The sequence below is a fragment of the Poromitra crassiceps genome (assembly GCF_964638095.1).
Source record: "Poromitra crassiceps genome assembly, chromosome: 3".
NCBI lineage: Eukaryota > Metazoa > Chordata > Actinopteri > Beryciformes > Melamphaidae > Poromitra > Poromitra crassiceps.
Window position 1 is genome coordinate 31,532,858 of NC_139625.1, and position 27,037 is coordinate 31,559,894.

The 27,037-nt window shown below is 42.2% G+C and overlaps 1 protein-coding gene across 3 annotated transcripts; it reads right to left on the reverse strand.

The window, feature by feature from the left end:
- Positions 1-2,274: 2,274 nt before the first annotated feature.
- LOC310773561 (tumor necrosis factor alpha-induced protein 2-like) lies at positions 2,275-26,952 on the reverse strand. Of its 3 annotated transcripts, none has more exons than XM_083633468.1 (12): positions 26,862-26,952; positions 17,640-17,801; positions 16,183-16,822; positions 11,992-12,103; positions 10,824-10,946; positions 9,744-9,838; positions 9,513-9,617; positions 8,958-9,084; positions 7,497-7,616; positions 6,697-6,849; positions 6,303-6,424; positions 2,275-3,148 (listed from the first exon to the last, which is right to left on the reverse strand). In XM_083633468.1, the coding sequence occupies exons 1-12, from the start codon at positions 26,902-26,904 to the stop codon at positions 3,001-3,003; spliced, it is 1,950 nt and encodes a 649-aa protein (XP_083489594.1). In that variant the 5' UTR covers positions 26,905-26,952; the 3' UTR covers positions 2,275-3,000. The 3 variants fall into 3 exon arrangements, with proteins under 3 accessions (XP_083489594.1, XP_083489593.1, XP_083489595.1); XM_083633467.1 differs by having other exon boundaries at positions 6,697-6,852; positions 26,862-26,949; XM_083633469.1 differs by lacking the exon at positions 26,862-26,952 and adding an exon at positions 22,686-22,767 and having other exon boundaries at positions 6,697-6,852.
- Between the last annotated feature and the right edge of the window lie 85 nt (positions 26,953-27,037).

Genomic DNA, 27,037 nt, shown 5'->3' on the forward strand with positions numbered 1-27,037 from the left:
GTATGTAATCTCGCCACGTGAATTTGCGGAATTGCGTTTGGTCTGAATGCAGCATTCCAGTCACTGGTCAGCCTCTACCTCAAGGCCTTACCACCCACTGTCCTGCTTGGTCCTACTTGGCTGTTTATGGAAATGGAAAACCACTTGCACTCTCCATGGGGGAAACTATTGTTGTCTTTTTGGCACATCCCTCTCATAGAAACACCGGCACACTTCCAGGAAAACCGACATGCTGACAGTGTCCTGACTCCTGAGCGGCTTCCTCTGCCTGGAGGAACACCCTGGCTGGAGCAGCGGTGGTCACTCAGGACAAATAAACGGGAAGCTGTGGAGTGTGCTGAAAACAGCTCCTGTTCCTGCACAGAAGTGTCAATAATTTCCTGCTATTGTTAATAAAGAGATTTGGCTGCATGTCACGTTGATGATGCATCGACTTGATGGCAGCAGTTTGATTTAGTGCAGCAGTGGAAAGAGCATTTGAATGTCCTACTCATGTAGAGGTTAGTTTGCTCATATTTACTGCTACTGAACTGGTGTAAAAAAAATCTACTTTAGTAAAAGTAAAATAGCGTCTAATTCAAAATTAATTAAAATGTACAGAGTTACTTTTTAGAAAAGATGTTATGTTGTTAGATGTGATCTTTTCCATGTGATTCTAAAAGAAGGAGAAGACAGAGTTCAAACTACTGGTTCTTTAAATTGGGAAATTTATAAATTACACACAATAAAGTGCAGAAACAATGTAAATCGAGATTCCACTTCTCACTATGAATGAATTCACAATTTGTCAGCTTACACTGGTCCAGTTTTTGTTGAGACAAAATCTGTCTTATGTAACACTTTGATTTAAATGGTTAATCTCATAGTAAAAAAATGACAGAAGTCAAAGTCAAATTACTCAAAACAATTAAATAAATCAAGATTGTCTGAGATTTAGGAAGACTCGTGAAGTGACTGTTGGTAGCTCCCAATATGTTTTTGTTTTATTCGCCATTAAAAATTACGTTTCGAGCTCTCACGGGCTGACGGGCATCAGGTCAGGTTTGCAATGATCAAACAGGTTCAGGTGTTCCTAATAATGAATCTAGGTCCCACACGTGGGTGTGGTCATGTCATGGTACACAAATCTAAAACATCAAGTATCAAAAGACAAGACAGGAAGCGGCAAATTAACCAGAAATTACAATTAAATCTGACATTGCTAAAAAGGCCTACATGTATTTAATTTATTCATGTGGCCTGTTAATTAAAAATTCTGAAATTCTTAGGGGTAGGCTACTCTCTTGATGTGATAGTCATAGATGTAAGTATTTAAACTCTCCCCATAAGAAAGGGAAAGCAACACTATACAACCAGAACAACAATAAAGACAATCATATTAGGTAAGATATGTATTATTTCATAGACTTATCAAACGCATTAATCAAAAAGGAAAGAGAAGTGTAAAAAAAATGAAACTTTATCAGATGCAAAAATATCATATTTTAACCCATGCTTAATCCACCAGTAATTTATAGAAAGGGTTTGATGACAGAAAGTCTTCATTAAGACCGCGGGGGGCCCTTGTCTGTAGAGTATATCCAGTAAAGTTCTCTTTGGAGAAGACGTCTTTCTGTCTCCTTTTGATTTCTCTAAATAAGAATATCTGGTCATGTCCAAAATGTTTCTAATCCAGCGTGTAGTTACAAATGCAGCGACCTTGAATTGCCAGCTGATCCTTGACAGGTCCCTGACAGGCCCTATCCAGATACATGGCAGGTAAAAACAAAGATAAAACAGAAACCATGACTACTTAAACTTAACTTATCATATCATAACTTAAACCAAATTCAACCCCGTAATAAACCATATAGATGTCCTTAGTTTATCTAAAGAAATGTCCCTTACTGTACCAAAGTTCAGCTCGATGGCAGTTATCTAGCGCCAATTCAAGGAGGCTGCCACTGTATGTCTGGTGTGTAAATGTAGGTCTGGGTTTAGTTGAATGTTTTTATTTTTATTTTAAATAAATAAATGAGTTAATCAGTCCTTTGCTGCTCTCTCTCTGCTATTATGAGTTTACCATGTGATGTCCTGAATGTGTCTGTTGCTGTATCCAAACTTGACTGATGTATGTTTACAACTACCTGCAACAAACCTCACTGAGTCACACTCACAGTCAAATACCTCTTGCTTGTTTTTAACACGGTGATTCTGTTAATGTATATGTAATGGAAAGAGTACAATGTAGCCTACAAGAATTGTAGGAAATCACTCTGGACTTACACATGAGGTTTTCTAAGTTTATTTATAAACTAGTAAAATTATACATCAGTGAAAACAATAAAATAGAAAAATATTTTGATGAATAAAAATAATCAGCATTCTACAGTATCACCAGGCAGTCACCCCACGCAACAGCATTTCCTCCGACACGCACGCACGCACGCGAACACGCGCACACACACACACACACACACACACACACACACACACACACACACACACACACACACACACACACATTTGAATTCTTTATTTGCTTCCACAAATTATATTAAAATGACAGGGAATCAAATATAACGGGTTAGACAGTTCATGGGCACCTAAGGGTACACATAGCACCCAAGTTTATTACTTGGTCATGTGAGTTTATCTACGCACATTGTCGTCACACACTGAGATGGCAGCATCTACTGTATACAGTTGTATGCAGATGTTCATTCAGTGTACAGAAATTAGGCTAAATAATTTCTTCTGGATCCAAGAATTTCACAAAAAATCCACAATATATAGACAAATGTACCACCGTACAGCAACTATCAAAACGTTTCTTTTTTTACTTTATTTTAAACCATTTCAATGGCACTGTGGGTGATGCTTAACACACCCGATGAAGACCAAACCAAGCTGAAATGTTTTTATGATGTTTTTGCTGGAGCAGAAATGGGCGTGGATTCAGCTGTCACTGAATGTTTTCTCCTCCACTACCAGCAGAGACACTGCAGGTTTGAGCGTAACTCATCTGAGCTGCACTCTGGAGAAAAAAGGCCGAGCAGCGTTGGCTTTGCTTTCAGTCAAATTATCCAGGAAAGTTTCTTTGACCGTCTTCCTGTCCGCACACGAGAGGTTAGTCTTGAGCTTGAACAGAGCTGAGAGATGTTTGTCGCTGTGGAGAAAAGAGCAAATGTTTACAACAACACTAAATCAATCCGATGGATCGGTGATGAAATGATCAGTTCAGTCAAAAATAGAGGCATTTAGAAACAAAGATTTCCAATTGGCAAGCTAACAAGACACTAACCATCTGTCTTGCTGTTAACACATCTAGCACATAATGTAGTAGCAGTGTTAGCATGTTCACATTCTTTGCTGGATAGTTAGCAGTTTAGGTAACAGGTTAACTGAGCTGACTCTTTTGGAGTAGGGATAAACACAAGACAGTTTACTGTATCGCAGTAACCATTTGGAAACAATTCCACCTAATAATCACACTATTCGCTTTTAGTGAGAAAGTTGCTGAATTCTCCATTGAACCTCCAGGACAGAGCCAGATGTGGCTGCAGGGAGATTTGTGATGCAACTGCAAAGTCAGTGAGCGCTACAGGGAATTGAACCTCTGGCAACACTCCCATGGACTTGTATAAAGCTGTTGTTTGGTTCAGTATACCGGTACTCTTTGTGGCACTGATACACATGGAAACTTTCTCAGCAGCTCAGACAGAAAATGTTTCCTCTGCATTTCTGCTTTCATCACATAACATCATGTTGCTGCCAGGAAAATTCTGAATTAATTCTTGTCCTTTTGGCTCAGTTTGTTTCCTGTTGCTGGAAGTGTTGCATCATCACCCTAATGCAATGGAAACCATTAACTGGATTATATTTTTCTAATAGATTTACCTCAGTTACACTCTTAATTCATCCCACAAATGTTTTTATTATTATACATTATACTTTCATATTATACGAACACCAATGTCATGTCTAATTACAAATAGTTCAACTGTAGTTCATATGTCAGAAGTTCAGTGGTTCGAATCCACCACAGGGTTTTAGCAATCTCTGTCCCAGGCCGTAGCTTCTTTATAGGTCGGTACCATGTAACTATGAACTACAGTTGAATAGACCCACTCCATTTTACAGGTCTGGTACCATGTAACTACATATGAACTACACTTGAATAGACTCACTCCATTTTACAGGTCCGGTACCATGTAACTACATATGAACTACACTTGAATAGACTCACTCCATTTTGCAGGTCCGGTACCATGTAACTACATATGAACTACAGTTGAATAGACTCACTCCATTTTACAGGTCCAGTACCATTTACATATGAACTACAGTTGAATAGACTCACTCCATTTTACGGTCTGGTACCATGTAACTACATATGAACTACAGTTGAATAGACTCACTCCATTTTACAGGTCTGGTACCATGTAACTACATATGAACTACAGTTGAATAGACTCACTCCATTTTACAGGTCTGGTACCATGTAACTACATATGAACTACAGTTGAATAGACTCACTCCATTTTACAGGTCTGGTACCATGTACATATGAACTACAGTTGAATAGACTCACTCCATTTTACAGGTCCGGTACCATGTACATATGAACTACAGTTGAATAGACTCACTCCATTTTACAGGTCCGGTACCATGTACATATGAACTACAGTTGAATAGACTCACTCCATTTTACAGGTCCGGTACCATGTAACTACATATGAACTACACTTGAATAGACTCACTCCATTTTACAGGTCCGGTACCATGTAACTACATATGAACTACACTTGAATAGACTCACTCCATTTTACAGGTCTGGTACCATGTAACTACATACGAACTACAGTTGAATAGACCCACTCCATTTTACAGGTCCGGTACCATGTACATATGAACTACAGTTGAATAGACTCACTCCATTTTACAGGTCCGGTACCATGTAACTACATATGAACTACACTTGAATAGACTCACTCCATTTTACAGGTCCGGTACCATGTAACTACATATGAACTACACTTGAATAGACTCACTCCATTTTACAGGTCTGGTACCATGTAACTACATACGAACTACAGTTGAATAGACCCACTCCATTTTACAGGTCCGGTACCATGTACATATGAACTACAGTTGAATAGACTCACTCCATTTTACAGGTCTGGTACCATGTGACTACATATGAACTACAGTTGAATAGAGTCACTCCATTTTACAGGTCTGGTACCATGTACATATGAACTACAGTTGAATAGACTCACTCCATTTTACAGGTCTGGTACCATGTAACTACATATGAACTACAGTTGAATAGACTCACTCCATTTTACAGGTCCGGTACCATGTACATATGAACTACAGTTGAATAGACTCACTCCATTTTACAGGTCTGGTACCATGTAACTACATTGTTGTTCATGTCTAATTACAAATAGTTCATGTAACTATATGTAACTACATATGTAGTGGGGTTCATATGTAGTTCATATGTAAATTAGGGACCTGTAAAATAAATGGTTACCTATTATTATTATTATTATTATTATTATTATTATTATTATTATTATTATTATTATTATTACTGTATTATTATTAATAGTAGTAGTAGTAAAAAACAATCTTGGTGCAGAAGCAGCAGCTGTCACATACAACACGGTCTCACAGTAGTTTGTGAAGTAGTCATGATATTTAATCTATAGATTCATGTGGACACGATTTGTGGAAAAACAAAATCGTGACACTCCGAACATCACACTCAAACTAATGTATTTCAATTGGAAGTCAAGGCCGTTGTGGTCAGGGTGGCGGAGGGGTGTTACGTTTGCCTTTGATGCCGGAGACCGGGGTTCCGTTCCCAGCATTGTCAAAGTACATTTCAACCCTAAAGCTTAATTTATACTTATTAGAAAGTGTCGCTCAGCACATGGTCGCAGATGAAAAAGAAAGTGTCGGCAGACAAAGCATAAATTGGGCTTTAGCCACATAAAAAAAAAAAAAAAAACTTATTCAACCATGCCCAAACCATTTATCTAACCTTAACCAAGTCGTTTTAGTTGCTTAACCATAACCATTAATTTGTGGAGAGGAACGTTTTCAAATTCGTGGTGGAGGGACATAATTCAGGTTGTGGTGGAGACACGTTTCTTCCCCATAAAACATGTCCATGTACACAAATCTATAGATTACATTTTCAGGACTATTTTACATATTTTTGTGAGACCGTGTTGTACATGATACCACAGAGCACAAGTGGCGTGAGAAGTGAAAAGACAGAGAGGAAGGGGGCGAAGGTTAAAGGTCACCTCATGTCGGGGAAGTCTTGTCCCAGTGATGTGACTTCGAGCTGCATGGAGGGAAGGTCTTGGAGTTTCAGCACTTCTGCAATCTTGGGTAAGATGTTGTTCAGCCAATCCTCTCTTGATCCCTGGGAAGACAGTTTGTTTATTGACTTATGTTCCAATGTGCAAGCTTCTTATTGGGAGGGGGAGGGCTGGTGACATATTTCGTGGTGAGTACTGTGATGTCTTTTTCCTTGGATTTTTCTGGCAAAGTTTGAGATGGAAAAAACAATACAAAAATCAAGAGTAAAATGTTTCCATGCCTTACTAACCAGTTTAATATCAGAGTAAGTCGGCATCTTTCGCAGGCACTGTTTGTAATAATCAGAGTCCGATTTGGTTAAATTAATTGACTCACGGCTGTGCTGAACAGCTGGCTCAGCCTCTGGCCCTCCTCTGTCATGATCCTGGCTGCTCTCTCCTGTAGCTCCTTGTTCTTGAGCTTCACTTTTCCCCTCAGGAGCCGCTGGACGTATTCCACTGTCACCTCCTGCTGCAGCTGGCCCATCAGCTTCTGACACCAGTCAAACGTCAAATTCACAAAATTAGTTGGTCAATTAACCCAGTAATTCCCCATCCTTTTTCTTATCAAGAACCCTACTTTAGTCCACATTAGAGCCTCGGACCTCCATTTGATGAGATTTTGTTTCTCGGACCCAAATCTGAGAATCTTTTTTATTGTTGGATATGTGAAAACTAGTGAAACTAGGATCAAAACAGTCATTCTTCTGCATTGTCTAATTGTGTTCAATTACTTTAAATAAATCAATTAATGGTGAAGTTTAACAATCCACCAGTATTCTGGGGACCACCTGGAACCACCTCAAGGACCCCTGGTGGTCCCCGGAACACAACGTTGAGAACCACTAAATCAATCCACCTACAGTATATGTCATATGTAATTGATCCCTGTGTAGGGAAATGTTTTTTGTTTGTTTGTGATGAATCAGTCCGTTTACAAGTTGATGCAAATATAATGGTTATTTCAGCTTAAAATTACGTAAATTTTAACTTGTGTTTTTGGAACCCAGTCAAAATGCCAAAGTCAGTGAAATGAGAGTATGAAAGTTTACCAATGATTGTAATTCCTCTTTAGTTTAGCAGGGCAGCTTGTGAGTTTGATTTAAAATGACAGCAGTGTGTTTCAGTCTACAGTACCTGGTGGCAGGACTCGGTCAGGCCCTGCAGGTTCTTAATGTGTTCTTCCAAACAGCCCAGCAGCTTCTCAAACACCTGCTCGTTCAGCCAGGCGCTTGTTCCCAGAGTGCGGTACTGTGGCTGTCAGGGGGGAAGGCGGGGTATGAGACTTTGACACAATGCAACAGTTTACACTAGATTTAAGCAGGGGGAAAAAGCTGTGACTGAGAGTTTACTGAAACTATCCTTTGAAAACATGGGCGTTAAACCCATCTGATCCATGTTTGCAGAGTTATATCATGCTACAACAGAAACCTAGTAAACTGATGAAAGAACAAATGTGCCACCAGTTAAAGTAAAATGGGGGGGTACAAAGTTTGTCTAATATATATATATATATATATATATATATATGCAGCTCGCATACGCAGCTCACCCACTGCGGTCACATACGCAGCTCGGCCGCTACGCGCCCTCGCCTGCTCTATGACATCACTGATGACATAATCACGGATGACATCACTGATGACATCATCACTGAACTTGCCTCAGCCAGGAAGGATGACATCACTGATGACATCTCACTGTCTGATGACATCACTGATGACATCACATCATCATTAGGTAATTTGGGCAATTACCTAATTAAAAAATCTGCTTGAAACAAACAGAGATTGCCCACATGCTACCTTTTATAATAGGAATTGCCCACTTACCCCCTTTTATATATATATATATATCTATGTCTGTCTGTCTGTCTATCTATCTATCTAAATTTGACAATGTGGACTCTGTTTGTCTGTCTGTTTGTTTCAAGAATTTTGTCCGGCCACAGCTATGCCGTTTTACGTGCGATTGGGCTGAAACTTTCAGGGGGTGTAAAGAGCACCCGTGCAGGTGACCTGACGGAGCCAGATTTTTTAAATTACGGGAGATGAATTGCCTTAATTGCCCTAAGGCTGAGGCGATAGTTCAGTGATGATTTCAGTGATGTCATACATAGGCATTGGACCATCACTGATGATGTCATCAGTGACACACATACACACACGAGAGAGACTGAGGGAGAGAGAGACTGAGGGAGAGGGAGAGAGACTGAGCGAGAGAGAGAGAGAGAGAGAGGGAGACATTGCGCGTGCGCCAATAGGGCAGGCGAGGCCACGCAGCAGCTGAGTGCGGGCGAGGCCACGCAGGGGCTGAGCTGTGTATGCGAGATGCAGGGCTGGCGATAACAAGCCCGCACAGTGGGCGAGCATAGGAATTGAGCGTGCGTAGTGTGTAAGATGCCTAGTATATATATATGCTAAGGAAAGCAAAAGTCAATTGCGGGGTTTGAGTGGTAGAAGGATTGGATTTTGAATTAATTAATTTTGCAGCTCTGGATCTAATGTTCTTGGGCAAATAATCCCAATAATCAATAATCAAATAATTAATTTACTTTGTAAAACATTGAGATCCGTAATTTGGTGAAATAAGCCCTACCTTGAGATGGTTGTGCACGGGGCTTAATAAAAACGTGTGGGTGGATTGTTCCATGGCGGTCACAGTAGACAAACAGTTTGTCCTCACATCATTTGGGAAGAGAACTGTCTTCCTAATGATGTAGTCCCTGCAGAGAGAAGTCAGAAGATGACAAGGTTCCCTTTAGCAAGGCATAGACATCTCTGTCATTGGGACGAAGTGCTACACATCTGGGTCAATAGTTCAGTAAGCCTATGTGACAAGAAATACATCAAGCTATTATATTAAGTTAGTTTATATCATAACCAGCTGTGATTTAATGTGTTTTTCACAGTCCATAGTAAATTGAGTTGCACCTCTCTAAGGGTGGTTTAGGGTCAAAGAAAGAAAGGTTTGAACGTTGTTTTAAAGTTCAACATACATTGACTTGTTTTGCTTTGCTATATTCAGTATGTCTATATAACGGGCTGTGAAATAACATCTTGTGTCTCTGCATCAGCATGCATGGCTGCTGCAATGTAAACAGAACCGGACAACTTTATCTTTTATTATTATTATTTTAATAAACTAACGTACCTGAACTGTTCGACAGAGCCGAGGTTCGCCATGACGTTCGCCATGATGGCCGGCCGGCTGCTCACTCCGCTTTGCTTCATCACGTCCTCATGGAACTTCTTGAAGCTGCAACAGTTTGTATTTAAAAGCTAAAAGTTACTTTTCACTTGTTTCAACATGCAGCTTAACAGTGGGATGAAATGTGAATGTAATTGTCACAGTAATGTCACATCAGTATAGATGAAATCTGACCTTTGCAGGAAGTCTTTCAGGAGGCACACGAGGGTCTGGGCCTTGCTCTGGTCCCCCAAAACAATCTCACCTGATCGCACTGCACCATCTACAAACTAAATGCAGAGAGACAGGCCATAAAGCAATGAATGGATTTGATAACAGATACTGTATGAAATTATCTATTACCCTTGGATGTGGTATTTTATGATGTATTTGGATGTCCCTGCTTTTTGAAATGTTTCAGCTTTATAGCCCTGTTTTTATGTTTCCTTTTATTTACTGTAATTTATGTTGATTGTAACCTGGCTTGTAATTGCTGCCTTCTTGGCCAGATCACATTCGCAAAAGAGATCTTGTATCTCAAATGTCTTATCTGGTTAAATAAAGGTTAAAAAAATATATATATATATATTACTATTTTGTTGTATAAATTACTTCGGCAATGTAGGAAACATCTTTCCATGTCAAGTGAAAAATCCCTACATTAGGCCATGGAAGTGCTTTGGACCTTGTAAGGTTTTCCCACTGGGGCCACCGCTGCTAAAAATGTGCTTAGTCCACTATACCAGAGGTTCTCAAATGTTTTTCAGCCAAGGACCCCTTACAAGATAGAAAATATACCGGGGACCCCCTCATTCTGATTTGTGATTTTGGGCTAAGCTTAATTGTTTCCACGGTAACGTGCTTGACTTTTACATTGATAGGTTTGTTAGATTAGAATGTAATCCATGAACCATTTTAGATTTAAAGCATTACATATTTTCATTGAACTATGAAGCTTGAAGTGTGTATTTTTATTTTCCTGAAAACTTTTCGCGGACTCCCTTGCAAAGTGCCACGGACCCCTGGGGGTCCCCGGACCCCCATTTGAGAAGCAATGCTCTATACAGTATAGCTAAATATCCAGATAAACAGCAGAGAAGACATTTTTTCCATCTTCCTGTTCATGTTGTTATTCAGTCCCAGATATTCCCTGACTTCCCCAGATAATTTATCGACTTTCCTGACCCCTGGTCTGGAATGCAGCTCTCCAGGAATTCCATAACCAACCTAATTTGATGTAACAAGGCGACGGCATCAGGCTCATCGCTGTTTTACCTGGATGACATCGAAGGCCAAAGGACTGAAGAAGTAGCCGTCTCTCTTCTCCATCTCGTCTCCGTTCTTCCATGCCTGCTCCGCCTCCTGCAGGGCTTGGTTAATACAAGTCTGCAGCTTTTCCTGAACACACACACACACACACACACACACACACACAGACACGCACACACACACACACACACACACACACACACACACACACACACACACACACACACACACACACAGCAGCAGCAGCATCGTTAGAGTCCCTGTACCTTCAGGCTAAGGTCTTGCAAAAGAACTATCATTTCTACTCATAAAGGTAGAAAACAAAACTAACTAGAAATAACTGCCACGATAACCGCCTTGTGGTTGTAGGCCGCCAACAAGTCAAGTTGCAGTTTACATCCATGTCTGTCCAGGTTCATAAAATACATGTGACTAGAAAAGTGCACTCAGTAGAGTGCAGATCTCCGCCAGGCACCGCTACGCCTAACAAGGAAAATAACCAACGTGCACATTAGAGAAAAAACATCAACATCATGTAATGTGTTGTCTTTAATCTGGCGGAAGCATTTTTCAAAGGTAAACAACCCAAATTGATGGTTTATAGTGGGACTTTGTTGTGAAATAGGCTCAACCCACCAAAATTTGGAAGTCGATTATATGAAAACGGTGTGGATTTTCAAAAAACTGTGACAGAGGTTTTGTGCAGAACACTCCAGACATGATCTGTAGGAGGAATAGCGGAAACAGCTAGTTTTGGACAAAAGTGTACAGAGGACTGATAGAGAGCTTTCGCCACATGGTGAAATGACAATCACCTGAAGCTCAATATCAGCAAAACCAATGAGCTTGTCGTGGACTACAAGAGGAACAGGAGGCCCCCGGTGTTGGTTGTCATCCAGGGAGAGGAAGTGAAGAGGGTGGACTCATACAATTATCTGGGTTCAAATCAATATACATGTAATTAATGTGATTATGTCAACTTAAAGGAGTTTGGTGTCTGCAAAAGTAAGTGACAGGCCTTCCACCGTTTTTGTAGAATGACACAAGATCATTTTCTCTGTGGCAAGCAAAAGATTTATGATGTCACAATGAAGTTGACCTTTCAACTTTTGGATATAAAATGTCATCGCTACGCACGCGAGATCCATAGTAATTAAAATCCCCAACTTTTTACCTGTGTGTGTGTCACATATTGCTCCTCCAGCGGTGCATACAGCTCCTCAGGCAGCAGCTCTCCCAGAGCTTCATAGTCGATCTCTAGAACCAGCTCCCTATTCTGAAATATTCTGAACCAGAAAGCAGAAGCTACATTAACCTTCATTAACAGCCTGACAAGTCGATCATTTCACATAATTTGGGTGAGAGAAAGCAAAAGCCACATGTCCTTTTATTCAGAATGTCATGACCATTTATGGCAGCGAGCTGTTAGTTTTTATCACCACTATCACAGCTTATACTGTAGTTAGCAAAACACTGAATTCCATTTGATGTCTCCAGGTCAAGATGCAGTTCGGTAACGCTGTAGAATACAGCCCGCAAATAAGCATGTAACTAGAGGGTAACAAGATCTGTACTTATAGGCTAATTACGGGGTACCACACTGTATTTATAGTGTAACTATGAGGTACAATAAGTGAATTTAGCCTGTACACTATAAGTACAGTGTGGTACCCCGTAAATAGCCTATAAGTACAGATCTTGTTACCCTCTAGTTACATGCTTATTTGCGGGCTGTATTCTAAAGCGTTACCTGCCGTTCTTTAAAATAATTAGCATTGTGGATATAGTCTTTTTATGTGAATAACATTTTGGGTGAAGCAAGATTTTGCTATTTCAATAAAAGTGGCAGCAGTGTAGAAGCTAGTGTAGAAGTGAGTGACTAAGCTAATAACCATAAAAGCACAAATAATTGACCAAAAGCTCTAAATAAATATACAGTATTTACCCTAATGAGAAAAGGAGCAAAATATTGATGGTTAAAACTGAATAATGACATCACAACAGTCTAATCCTAATGTTAACCTGCCTCGTACTTATACTGCAGTTAGTGTTTTACTACGTCTCCCAGAATGCCTTTTTGCCATCTTTGATTTCCTTATTTCCCCTTGCTCAAAACTAAACATGTTGTAACTTGTTGCATTCTGGTCGATTGCTGCTCCTGTGGATGGAGTCTCTCAATCTTGGCTTATGTACGATTGGTACTTGTGACTGTTGATCAGAAAGGGGCATTAGACTTTTAGTAGGCTATGTTATAACATGTCCAATAGTACCAGAATCCATTGAAAACCCATTTGTATCAATTTGTTCGGGCTTAGGTGCTCTTTTTCATACATTGACTGGCCTAATGGGTTAGTTTTCTGCACATTTGCATATTTAAACATAACATTTCAGAAAACTTGTAATACAAAAAAATATTGGCTTAATGTAAGTAATCAACTGGAAAAGTTTCATGATGACTATTGACTATTAGTTACAATTTTAACCCTATTCACTGGAATTTGGGGGCCCCTCTTGGGATCTTGGATTTGTCAATAAATAATTAACTGATGGTAATTTCACTGATTCAGTTGTATTCCTTGAGCCATAAAACCTAGGGTTAGACACTAAAACCACCGTTCTAGGTTGAATAGTTGAGATAGCCATTTTGACAGCCATCGCGGACGTACGCCATCTTGAAAATGACCCCTTTCCTGAATTTTCCTTTTGGTAGACTTTTAGTATGTTATTAACATGCCCAATGGTAACATAATTGAAAAACCTTTTGTATGAATTTGTTCTCGGTTAGGTGTTTTTCCAGCCCACAGATTTACTGGCCTGCTGGCCGGACATGCCGAGAGATTAGTCGAGTCAATCCAGTCTATACTAGCGAGGTAAGCTAACCACCTTTGTTCTGATACTCATAACCATCCATATCTCATGGTTCGGATAGACCTGGACAAACAAGCTTAATGGATGTTACTGGTCGTGTTGGAGGCACTGACCCTGACAGGAGAAATTGCTCTCTCTCCTCTTCTACAATACATTCCTCCCTGTAGGATTGCATCTCTTGGTGCAAAATGGCGGCTCTAGAAAGAAGCCCTCGCTCCCTGATTCTGACACTAAAACTAAAACTAAAGCCAGTTATCCAGAAGAAGAAGGAAAACACACCAAACAACAAAATGCTCCCAGAAATCATGCAAGGTGCGTCACCCATAGCTGTTTGTTTTACCCCCTTACACCCCGACTTTCGACTTAAGTGTCCCCTTCAGTAGCTTCACAGATAGAATTTCTTGTCCGCACTGTACGATAATGATACTACAGAACAGAGCAAGCAATGAGAACAAAAATAGCATTGTTTAAGACACAGCATGTAAGGAGGAGCTGGGGTTAGACACAGCATGTAAGCAGCATGTAAGGAGGTGCTGGGGTGGAGGTGGGGTTAGACACAGCATGTAAGCAGCATGTAAGGAGGTGCTGGGGTGGAGGTGGGGTTAGACACAGCATGTAAGGAGGTGCTGGGGTGGAGGTGGGGTTAGACACAGCATGTAAGGAAGAGCTGGGGTGGAGGTGGGGTTAGACACAGCATGTAAGGAGGAGCTGGGGTGGAGGTGGGGTTAGACACAGCATGTAAGGAAGAGCTGGGGTGGAGGTGGGGTTAGACACAGCATGTACGGAAGAGCTGGGGTGGAGGTGGGGTTAGACACAGCATGTAAGGAGGAGCTGGGGTGGAGGTGGGGTTAGACACAGCATGTAAGGAAGAGCTGGGGTGGAGGTGGGGTTAGACACAGCATGTAAGGAAGAGCTGGGGTGGAGGTGGGGTTAGACACAGCATGTACGGAAGAGTTGGGGTGGAGGTGGGGTTAGACACAGCATGTAAGGAGGAGCTGGGGTGGAGGTGGGGTTAGACACAGCATGTAAGGAAGAGTTGGGGTGGAGGTGGGGTTAGACACAGCATGTACGGAAGAGTTGGGGTGGAGGTGGGGTTAGACACAGCATGTAAGGAAGAGCTGGGGTGGAGGTGGGGTTAGACACAGCATGTACGGAAGAGTTGGGGTGGAGGTGGGGTTAGACACAGCATGTACGGAAGAGTTGGGGTGGAGGTGGGGTTAGACACAGCATGTAAGGAGGAGCTGGGGTGGAGGTGGGGTTAGACACAGCATGTACGGAAGAGTTGGGGTGGAGGTGGGGTTAGACACAGCATGTAAGGAAGAGCTGGGGTGGAGGTGGGGTTAGACACAGCATGTAAGGAGGAGCTGGGGTGGAGGTGGGGTTAGACACAGCATGTAAGGAGGAGCTGGGGTGGAGGTGGGGTTAGACACAGCATGTAAGGAAGAGCTGGGGTGGAGGTGGGGTTAGACACAGCATGTAAGGAGGAGGTGGGGTTAGACACAGCATGTAAGGAGGAGCTGGGGTGCAGGTGGGGTTAGACACAGCATGTAAGGAGGAGCTGGGGTGGAGGTGGGGTTAGACACAGCATGTAAGGAGGAGCTGGGGTGGAGGTGGGGTTAGACACAGCATGTAAGGAGGAGCTGGGGTGCAGGTGGGGTTAGACACAGCATGTAAGGAGGAGCTGGGGTGCAGGTGGGGTTAGACACAGCATGTAAGGAGGAGCTGGGGTGGAGGTGGGGTTAGACACAGCATGTAAGGAGGAGCTGGGGTGGAGGTGGGGTTAGACACAGCATGTAAGGAGGAGCTGGGGTGGAGGGGTTAGACACAGCATGTAAGGAGGAGCTGGGGTGGAGGTGGGGTTAGACACAGCATGTAAGGAGGAGGTGGGGTGGAGGTGGGTTGCAAAGGGCTTGCAGATGAAGCAGAACAAAGCAGGCAGAAATGAAGCAGTTGTAAATAAGAGATTGCCAATGAAATGCCTTGAAGGAAATCGGAGCCATCAGCTGATGTGGGCTGGGTTTGTGAGCTGAGCTTGACTTCATAGCCTGCCAGAACTAATTCCATTTCTGTGGGTTTGAACAAATTGGCCGCGCAACATGTGTTTGAAATGATGGACCCATTGTTCAGCCGGAGCCATCTTCGGCTGCTTGGAATCTTCTCTGCTCCTCCCTACGGCTGTGCATCAGTCTCTGACACCGGGGACCATTGTCACTAAGAGACTCATTCTGAAGGAATGGAAGTCCCCCTCTCCACCTTCTTTTCAGCTGTGGTTGATGGACATGGTCTCAGTTATACGCGTGGAGAGACTCAGGTTCCTGAAGACCAACTCACTTATAAAATATAGGGGGGGGGGGGGGGATGATGGACCCACCGGCAGGACGGCAGGGTGGACTAACAGTGTTGCAGTGTTTAAGGGTGGACTTTTCCATTTAATAACGTGACAGTTAATTAATACAAACAAACAAATTTGGCGATCAAGAATAAACATGGGTCTTACTTTGGGTAGTGGTCCTTCACCCAGAGCAACAGGGTGGTGGAGTCCCTTCCTGTGAGCCCGAACTCTGCTATCTTCTTCAGCCTGGTGCTGAAGGCTTGGTGGTACAACCTGGCGTAAAGGTTACAGACGTCCAGCTCGGGTGGGTTGCAGCCCCTCACGCCCCTCGCCACCTGTAGCAGGTCATCCTGTAGCTGCTTGCCCATAGCGTTAACGGCCTGCTGGATGGACGACTGCTGGCCCTGCACGCCGGGCAACGAGGCGCTTTCCATGCGCTCTCCCACCAGGTCGCGGAGGGTGGTTTCGTGCAGCTTCCTCCAGCGAGCCGGCCTCCACGAAGGGTTTTTCTGAGCTCTCGAATTCCAAAGCCGGTCCTGCTTGTCCTCCTGACACACCGCCTTCCACGCTGACATCAGAGCCTCTGCGCTTCCCTCCTCCGAGCTGAGAGACCACTTTAAAGTCTGCTCCATCAGGCCGACCAGGGTCTTGCGGTCTGCGACCAGCTTGCCTTCTTCCTCCTCATGGCGTTGAAGTAGCTCCGTCTCTGCTGTCTGTCTGAACAGATGCTCCTCTCTGTCTATCAGCTGCTGGCTGGCTTCATACAGGCACCGCCGCTCCAGGTTCTGCTCAAACGTGAGCAGCTCTGGGGAGGAGAGCGAAGAGGAGGTGAAGATTGTGTGAATGTTGTTTGGAATAAACTCCCTGTGTGATCTTTCCACTGTAATATTCCTATAGATTTGCTGTAATATTCCTCTAAGGACTTAAAGTGTTTGGTACTCATGGTAGCCTGTAGCCAACAAGGTGAGGTACAGTTACTGTAGCCTGCTACAGTAGTGAATATTTCAGCTAAAAAACATGTAAATGTGTAAATGACATATTTTCAATGTGGCATCTCTGGCATCTCTCTTTTTTATGTTTTATTGTTTGCATGTTTGAAAGTTGGTCACCATCCACTTCAATTCTTTAGGAGAATGCTGCTGGACTAAAAAACTTGACCCGCCCATCCATCGGCATGGGGGGTGAGTAGATAATGACAGAATTTTCATTTTTTCCTTTATCAGCATTTTTTTTAATCTGCTATGGTGTCACTATAGTATTGCTTTAATAATCATAATATTTCTGTAAAGACTAGTGTACTGTATAGTGTGACTTTAGTGACTCTCATAGGCTACTTTATAGTTTTTATCTCCAGTGGTATGACTATAATATATTCCTATAATGATCCTATAATTGCTATATACAGTATATATATATGGACTATAAGGATAGACTATAATGAATGTCATTGCGACATTTAGCAAGCCGACCTTATCATATTTTATGGTATTTGTTCCCCTATGATATCACTATAATATTCCTATAGCATTACTATATAATATTACTATAACAACTTTTAGTTTTGCTGTGATATTTGTACAGTAGGCTATGATAGGATTATTATGTTTTTGTGTTCTGCTCACCCTCAACAGCGCCGGGTGAATGCAAGCCATCAGCGGTGGGAACAGCGGGAGCAGGGGGTTTCACAATAACAGGGCTCTGACTGCTTCGTCTTATTTTCGGGAGTTTTATGTGAAATCGTTTAACTTGTTTGTCCGTGACAGAGTTGTCACCTGCCATTGCTCCTGCATGAAAGGACAGAGAAAAGCAAGATGGTTAAAAGATTGACTATAGGTTTAACATGATTTATACACTACTATCTGAAAGTACACATTCTCCTCTTTAACATGCTGTATAAACTTTTATTTTATGATGTTGTGTGAGCACACAAAAATCAGTTGACACCAACGCCTCCTAGTGGTCGAATTTTCAACTGGATTGTAAAGGGTTAACGGACTGACGCAAGCGGCATCAAACTTGCTAAGAGTAGTCTAAAACGTAGTAGTACTTCCTATCTATCCATCATAACAAAACAGATCTTACTATACGGATGTCTGTATTTTAAAGGACATTGCTTTTCTAAGGTTTAACTAAATAAAGATACCAACGCAATTTTCTGATTAAAAAACCAGGACCACGTGCGTCAAGGGACAACAGAGTAACTTTCATCAAAAGAAAAAGGCTATGGGTTTTCCAGTCACAGATGACATCTGCACAGTCTGTAATAGGCTTATTATTACAGTCTGTAATTGTTTCCAAATCAATTACGAAACTGCATCCAGTGGTGTAATGTAACAAAGTAGTAATAATACTTAAGCAGGCTAAAGTACTTAATTTTTTTTCCCGGAGTGTAGCCTACTTGACTTGAGTACGGTATTTATTCTGTCAATTTTCACTTTTACTCGACTACAATTCCCAAATACTACTTTTACTCCACTTTACTTACTTTACTTTTTACTACATTCCCCCTAAGCATCTATAGTTACAAAGGAAAATGTGGTAATCTGCAAGCAAGGCAAGCAGGCTTGGCGAATCAGTGCTCCTTGTTTGCAAGTTACTGTATGTTAATCACGGCACACTTCATTCGTTGGTGGCCGTAATGCAACATAGCATGTTTGCCAACTGCTATAGGATGAATGAGTGTGACATCACTGCCACCCAAAAATGCGTAACCCCGCGGCAGTTAACTAGTATGAGTTGTGCCAAACAAACGTTAATATCGCAAAAAGTCACTTATACTTTGACATTCTGAGTGAGAGCAGAATTAGCTCAAGAGTTTGATGTATAATATAAGCATGTCGTGTGAAAGTTGTGTGAACTGTCGCAGGTCGCGGATAAATTGTAAACACGGTCAGCCGGCTAGAGTCAGACGCTCAAACTCAGGCTCCATAGGGTTCCATTGCCGTTGCCACCCAGTGATGCGGTTTGTTCACCAAAATGGTGCTCGGCTGATCCCTCGTATAAAACTCAAGAAGAAGAAGAAGATTTCCACTCGAGCACAGGCATGTCTGTTTGCTTTTTTAAATTAAGTTAAGTTAAGTTATCCTTTATTTATCCCATGGGGAAATTCATCCTCTGCATTTGACCCATCCTCTACCAGTGTTGGGCAAGTTACTTGCAAAATGTAATATACTACATATTACTAGTTACTTTCAATTGAAAGTAATAAGTTACTTTACAATATTACTGTCTGTGTAGAGTAACTTATTACACTACTTTTCCATTACTTTCACCAAAATAACTGCAGTAGCAGAATGAAATCGCCGCCCCAGAACCATCCTGAAAAATCATTTCAACCGCCTTGAAATCAGTGTAAACCATCCAAAATTCTAAATGTTACCCTTTTCCTTTGTTATTGTCATCTATATAGTGGTTATTTGCATAAAAAACAGTTTTGATTAGGAAATGCTTGTATCTTCATTTAAATATGTGCTTTGATTTAAAAATAAATAACTCAACTGGTATAATATTACTGAAATCCTATAAGTAATAAGTTATATTACTTAGTTACTGCTAAAAGTAATATATTACATGTAATATGTTACTTTTGTAATGAGTTACCCCCAACACTGTTCCCAAATAACGCCCTTTCTGCATGGGCTCGTCACTTGATTGACAAACTCAATGGTTCATTGTTTGCGTTAAAGCGCACCCCTTTTTTGCAGACTCCGTACAATATCGAGTCAAGTAGTCATTCAATATATTTCAGTATTTCATTCGATTAAAATCATGCAGCATTTCACAACAGTAACCAAGTGCATGGCCGTAGCTAGCTATGAGGACGGGGAGGTCCGGACCTCCCCTAATATTTCAGAGAAAAAAATAAAACAATCTGCATGGAAAAGCATGAAAAACACGGGATCTCTTTTATTTTGAAACGAAAGGCAGGTCAGGCAGGAAGTCATCTGACGCCGCGTCCGCGGTAACTTGATTCTGAGAGAGCAGCAGCATGGTGGTGAGTGATGACTCTCTGTCTGCCTGGCGAGATAATTGAAGGTGAGCGAGCTGCGAGACAGTGAGCGAGTGAACGACAGACAGTGAGTGACACTGACAGATTTTTTAGCAACAACCAAGAAAGTAAGTGTCTAGTCTGTCTCTTAAGTAATGTTACCTGTGTGACACGTTGGGATGCTACTGGCTAATCATGCATGATGCCAATTGCCAAGCTCCCGAAGTCAGGTATGCAGGTGGCTATATGCATGGTTTCAGTTTCATGACCCAATAAGTAACAAAAAGAGGTGGTGTAAAGTTAAAAACAACATAATATATTTTATTTTATTTTTCAATCGTTCCTATCAGGAATAAATAAATGTCCCTCTGTATGTTTTTTTTTATTATCGATGATGACTTTGTGTGTTGTGTACGGCTTGGGTTGTGTACCTGTGTTTGTAGGTGTCATTTTGATATGAATTTGGCTAAAACAGTTTGTGTTTGTTAGTTACAATTATGTTGACAGGAGAGCTGAGCAGGTGGTGACATGAAAGAGAATATACTGAATAATGACATCACAACAGTATAATCCTAATGTTGATTTAAAATGATATATTACTCTAAATATGGCTAAAAAAGGGGAAAAAAAACCTCAAATTTTTTTCGGCGGCGCCCTAACGGGCGCCACAGAATCCGCCTCCCCTTGCTGGACCTCCCCTATTTCGGAACCCTGGCTACGGCCCTGACCAAGTGTAAAAGACTCCTCCGCTTATATGTAGGCAACTGACATCTAAATGCTGAGTGATGTGTGGAAAATATGAGTCTGCTAATAAACTAATTAAAGTTGAATCCTGATTGAGTCATGGGTCATAGTCTCACCCTGCAGTGCAGTGCATCTTGAAATGTAACTTGCCAGACAAAAAGCAAACCCCGTTCATGGCCCTGAGGATTGCAGGCGTCTTCGTAAATATTACAAATATGCGTGTTGAGACACGATGCTGGCACTGCAGTTTTCTTCAGTGTTTTTTTTCCCCCGTTATGAAACAAAAACAGTTACAGATACACAGTAATCTCATAGGCTTGACTGTGAGGTGGGGAAAATATCTCTCTTTGACCTCGAAAAGAAGTGGAATCCAGCCAGACTGCCTTTCTGTTGCTTATGAATTATGACCATGAGTGAATCTCTTGGCTTCTGTCAACAATGGTACAGTATGAGGATTTATTTTCAGGAGGACACCAAGCCAAAACACTTGTGTGCAATAACAAACATAAATGAGGTTTTACGCAATATTTTCTCATTTTCTCATACTTTCATTTGAAAGTAATGCGTTACTTTACAATATCACTTTCTGTGTAGAGTAACTCATTACTTATTACACTACTTTTGCATTACTTTCACCAAAATAACAGCTGCAGCAGAATGACATTGCCGCCCCGGAACCATCCCAAAAAATAATTTCAAGTCAGTGTAAACAATCCAAAATTCTAAATGTTATTCTTTTCCTTTGTTATTATCATCTATAGTGGTTATTTGTATAAAAACACAGTTTGATTAGGAAATGATTGTATCTTTTATAAATATGTGCTTTGATTTAATCAAATGTAACTCAATTTGTAACTTGAGTTACTTGACAAAGTAACTGGTATAATATTACTGAAATCCTATAAGTAATAAGTTATATTACTGAGTTACTGCTAAAAGTAATATATTACATGTAATATGTTACTTTTGTAATGAGTTACCCCCAACACTGTCCTCTACTAGGAACCTTCCTAGAACTAGGAGCAGTGGGCAGCCACAGTGCAGCGCCCGGGGACCAACTCCAGTTATTTTGCCATTGCCTTGGTCAGGGGCACTGACAGGAGTATTAAGCCTAACATACATGTCTTTGATGGTGGGAGGAAACCGGAGCACCCGGAGAAAACCCACACAAACACGGGGAGAACATGCAAACCCCACACAGAAAGGACCTAGGACGGACCGGGGTTCGAACCCGGGACCTTCTTCCTGTGAGGCAACAGTGCTAACCACTGAGCCACCGTGCCGTCAAACACGGTCAGCCGGCTATACTGTAGAGTCAGATGCTCAAACTCAGGCTCCATAGGGTTCCATTGCCATTGCTACCCAGTGACGTGGTTTGTTTACCAAAATGCTGCTCGGCTGATCCCTCGTATAAAACTCAAGAAGAAGAAGATTTCCACCAAGCACAGGCATGTCTGTTTGCTTTTTTAAATGAAAAGACACCTCAAGTAAAAACTGGCACAACTCACCCCACTCTCCCTACTTAGCATACCTGTACAAGTACATACTTGTGAAAAGAAAACAATTGGTTAAGGAGGAATCTGTAAGTGAACACTCAACAGTTGCTTTTTTACTTGAGTCATCACCACCACATGTAGAAGCTAACATGCTTTCCTTTAAATAAAAGCACATGCCAAAGTGCTGCCGTAAAAAGTGAATTACAAGCATTAAACATCGCAACAAGACAGGACATGAACTGCAATATGGTGGACTTGACACTACATCATACGCTTTTGTCTTTTTTGGTTACTTTCACTCTTCAGGATTTGAATGAATATCTGAAAACACAAATAACCTTTTATCAGCATCTAACCCCAAGGAAATGACCATCCCCTCACGATTAATCATACAGATAACAAGAGGAAAATCCATAGTGGAATAATGTCATATGACTCACCAGATCATACAGCCTGCTGGTCTGTTTGAAGCAGGGAAGCTGTATTTGGGTTTAGCATTATATCCTGGCTCCTCCTAAGCCCCCACCCACCCTGACACGCACGCACACCCACCACTTCTCTTTGGGACTTTCTGCCTGTGCTGATGTAACACACTGAACTCTCCTCATAAACCTCATCACCACTCCCCCTCCACCAAATGCTCTCCCCCCCCCACTGCCTCCCCCCCCCCACTCCTCTCGCACCCCAACCCTCCCCCCATCCAACTACATAGCAGGAGCCTCTGGATGCTAGCCTGCCTGAAGCCCCCTCCCCCCCCACCGCCACCTCTACACATACAGGAGTCAGAGGTAATTATGCTCTTCAAAAGGCTAAAGATAAGAAAACCACCCTCTGCCCTGAAGCACTGTGCTGACCAGCTGGCCCGTGTTCACAGACATTTTCAAATTCATTTTCAATTTCCTCACTGGAGACCTGCCACGTACCAACATGCTTCAAAACATCAACCATAATCCCCCTCCCAAAAAAGGCAAGGCCCTCGGCACTTAAGACTACAGACCCGTCGCCTTGACCTCTGCGCTCATGAAGTCCTTCGAGTGTCTTGTCCTGTCCTACCTTAAATCCATCACAGACCCACTCCTGGACCCTCTACAGTTTGCCTACAGAGCCAACAGGTCTGTAGACCAGAGGTTCTCAAATGTTTTTCAGCCAAGGACCTCTTACAAGATAGAAAATATACCGTGGACCCCCTCATTCTGATTTGTGATTTTGGGCTAAACTTAATTGTTTCCACGGTAACGTGCTTGACTTTTAAATTGATAGGTTTGCTAGAATGTAATCCATGAACCATTTTAGATTTAAAGCATAAACTATTTTTATTGAACTATGAAGCTTTTGCAAAAAAATAAGTTTATTTTTATTTTCCTGAAAACTTTTCGCGGACCCCCTGGCAAAGTGCCACGGACCCCTGGGGGTCCCCGGACCCCCATTTGAGAGCCACTGCTGTAGACAATGAAATAAACATGGCCCTCCACCACATCCTCACACACCTGGACAATGCAGGTACCTATGCCAGGATCCTGTTGGTGGATTTCAGCTCGGTGTTTGACACGATCATCCCAGCCCTGCTACATGAAACTCTCCCAGCTGGGCGTCCCCCATTGTGCAGATGGACCACATACTTCCTGACTGACAGGAAGCAGCACGTGAGGCTGGGTAAGCGCATAACTGACTTTCGGTCCATCAGCACTGGTGCTGCCCAGGGTGGTGTCTTCTCTCCCTACTTCTTCGGTTTGTACACCAACAGCTGCACCTCCAGTCACCAGTCCGTCAAGCTCCTGAAGTTCGCGGACGATACCACCCTCATAGGGCTCATCACAGATGGAGATCAGTCGGAATACAGACAGGTAGTTGACCATCTGGTGACTTGGTGCAGTCAAAACAACCTGGTGTTAAATGCTAAAAAAAATTATTGTGGATTACAGAAGGAACAAAACCCCACCTTCCCCCATCACCCTGGGTGACTCCCCAGTCAACACTGTGGAGTTCTTCCGCTTCCTGGGGAACATCAGAGCTCTCACCAAGAAGGCACAGCAGAGGATGTACTTTGTGCAGCAGCTAAAGAAATTCAAAGTGCCAAAGGCCATGATGGTGCACTTCTACACCTCCATCGTTGACTCCATACTCACCTCTTCCATCACCATCTGGTTTGTTGCTGCCACTCTCAAAGACATTAACAGGGTGCAGCGCATCATCCACTGTGCTGAGAAGATATTCGGATGCAACCTGGCATCCCTCCAGGACCTGCATGCAGCCAGGACACTGAAGCGGTCTCGCAAGATCATGTCCGACCCCTCCCACCCTGGCCACAAACTCTTCAAGACACTCCCCCACGGCAAGAGACTGAGGTCTGCCAAGACCAGAACCACTCGCCACAAGAAAAGCTTCTTCCAAACCGCCATCAGCCTCACCAGCAATGCCACCAAGGACCTCACCAACACCCCCCGCAAACCCACTAGTTCCTCCTCCTGAACTCAGCTGAACCCCCCCTTCCCCATAAAACTGTAACTCATATCTAATTTAATGTCTGTTTAACTGGGACTGTATATTAATTTAAATTCACTGCTTATTTAAGGCCTATTTATCTTAGACTGTGTATTTAATGTAAATTCAATGTAAACTCATATTTAACTGACTGTAAATTCATGTAAATTCACTGCCTATTTAACGCCTATTTAGTCTCTCCCCAGACTCAAATATTATGTTGAATCGCTGCGCTCCGCATACTACATAAATGAGTCTGTACCACTTCACAGCCACTGCTGGGGTTTGGTGGGCGCGTCTAGGGGGGCGAAATTGAATGAGTGACAGGTCATAGCACCAATGAGAGAGTGATTCGAAAAATGGGCTGCGCCTCCCGTGTTGTCTGATCGCAAAGTCGTTACTGATTGGGCAGGACTGTGTCCATCCCTGGCATATGACTGGCCAAGTGAACGGTTCCCTCCCATTACCAGCCGGCTGGGGGGAAGCGTCCCAGACCCAGAGAGAGATCTGCAGCATGCAGTAACGTAGTGTATCAGCGTAAGAACTATCATGGCCATGGGTCTGGCGTCGAGACTAACGCCTATTTAACTTAGTCTGTAAATCTAATTTAAATTCAACGTAAATTAATATTTATTATCCACGGATCACTCCTCCACTCAAGTATTGTATATATTTACTCGATTTGATTGCACTTGCAACGTTGTGATTGTCTTTAGCTAGCTTTCCTTACTTGCCCGTTGTGCTGTTCACGTCAGCTGCATCGAGTCACATTTGTGGGGAGCTGCACGCCAGCTGCGCCACAGGCTCGCCAGCCGCAGTGCAGCCCTACAGCGCCTACTTCGAGGGCTTTGACCCCTGACCATGAATTCCGCTTTAAATAGATCTATGTCAAATACAAATTGTAGGCCTAAACATTGTACTAAATCTATCTGAATATTGAATCTTTCTGAACAACTTGATTTTTAGTCAAGATTGCTGTTTTTATTTACCGTACATTGAAAGCAGGTCAGCCATAGCCTGGCATTGCAAGACCAATTCACATTGCATTGCATTTGCAAATGAAACATGAGCTAACTGGCAGATTCGTCAAGTTGTCAGGCTAGGTCAGCCAAGTTCTCAGCTACTGAATGTGTGTTGATGACAGCTGAACACCGCCCCAACCCAGCCAAGAATGAAAGTAACTTTACATTTAGTCCAGGTAGCTACTGTAATTGGGCTTTTTCTGTACCTTTACTTTTTGTGTATTGTTTTTCAGTGTTGGGGGTAATGCATTACAGTAAGGCATTACTGTAATCACATTACATTTGTCTGTAATGAGTAGTGTAAGGCATTACTGTTCCTAATACCAGTAATCACATTACAGTTACTAAATCAAACACTACACTATGTCATTACTTGCATTCCATAAGTTCTTCAATTATCAGCAGGATCGGGATTGAATCTGCAGGATTATGGAAAAAACATCAAACGTGCACGATTGCACAACACAATAGCTGACTGCAAAAACACATTAATTGCTAGAGTGGATGAGCTGGTGGGATGGGGAGGAGTGATTGGTTAGCTTTAGTGACGGTTGGAGTAACGCAAAAGTAATGTAACGAGTAGTGTAATGAATTACTTTCTCCACAGAGTAATTTAAGTAAAGTAAGGCATTACTTATTTTTTAAGTAATGTGTAATGTGTAATATATTACTTTTTGAGTAATGACCCCCAACACTGTTGTTTTTACAGACAACAGACTTTTGTGTCTCTCCATCAGCATCAGAAACTGGACAAATTGACAAATAGTGGATCTACAAACACACACACACACACACACACACACACACACACACACACACACACACACACACACACACACACACACGTTGCTCAGTCAGCAAAGAGGAGAGGTGTAACATAGCTTTACATTGTTTCTGCAGTTTATTGTGTAATTCCAAAATTTTCTATTAAAAAAATCTAATTTGAACTCTGTCCTCTCCTTTTAGAATCAAATTAAGATTGTCCAGGAACAGTAACAGAGGTACTTTTTACTCTTCTTCTTCTTCTTTTTTAACTTACGTAATCTATTAGCAAAGTACAGTATTCTACTGGAGTCAGAGAATCTGGGCCTCTCCTCCTCTGAAGCATATTACCTCTGGCTCTGCAGGGCAGACAGCTCCGGAGGACCAGATACATCGCTCGTGAAAGAAGGCAGCAAACACTCACAGATGTAAACTTGCTGAGCAGCCCTGCTGTAGCAGCCCAAACAAATGGTGAACTGAAACAATAAAGAATCTGGCAGGATGCAGGTTGAGATGATGCTTGAAAA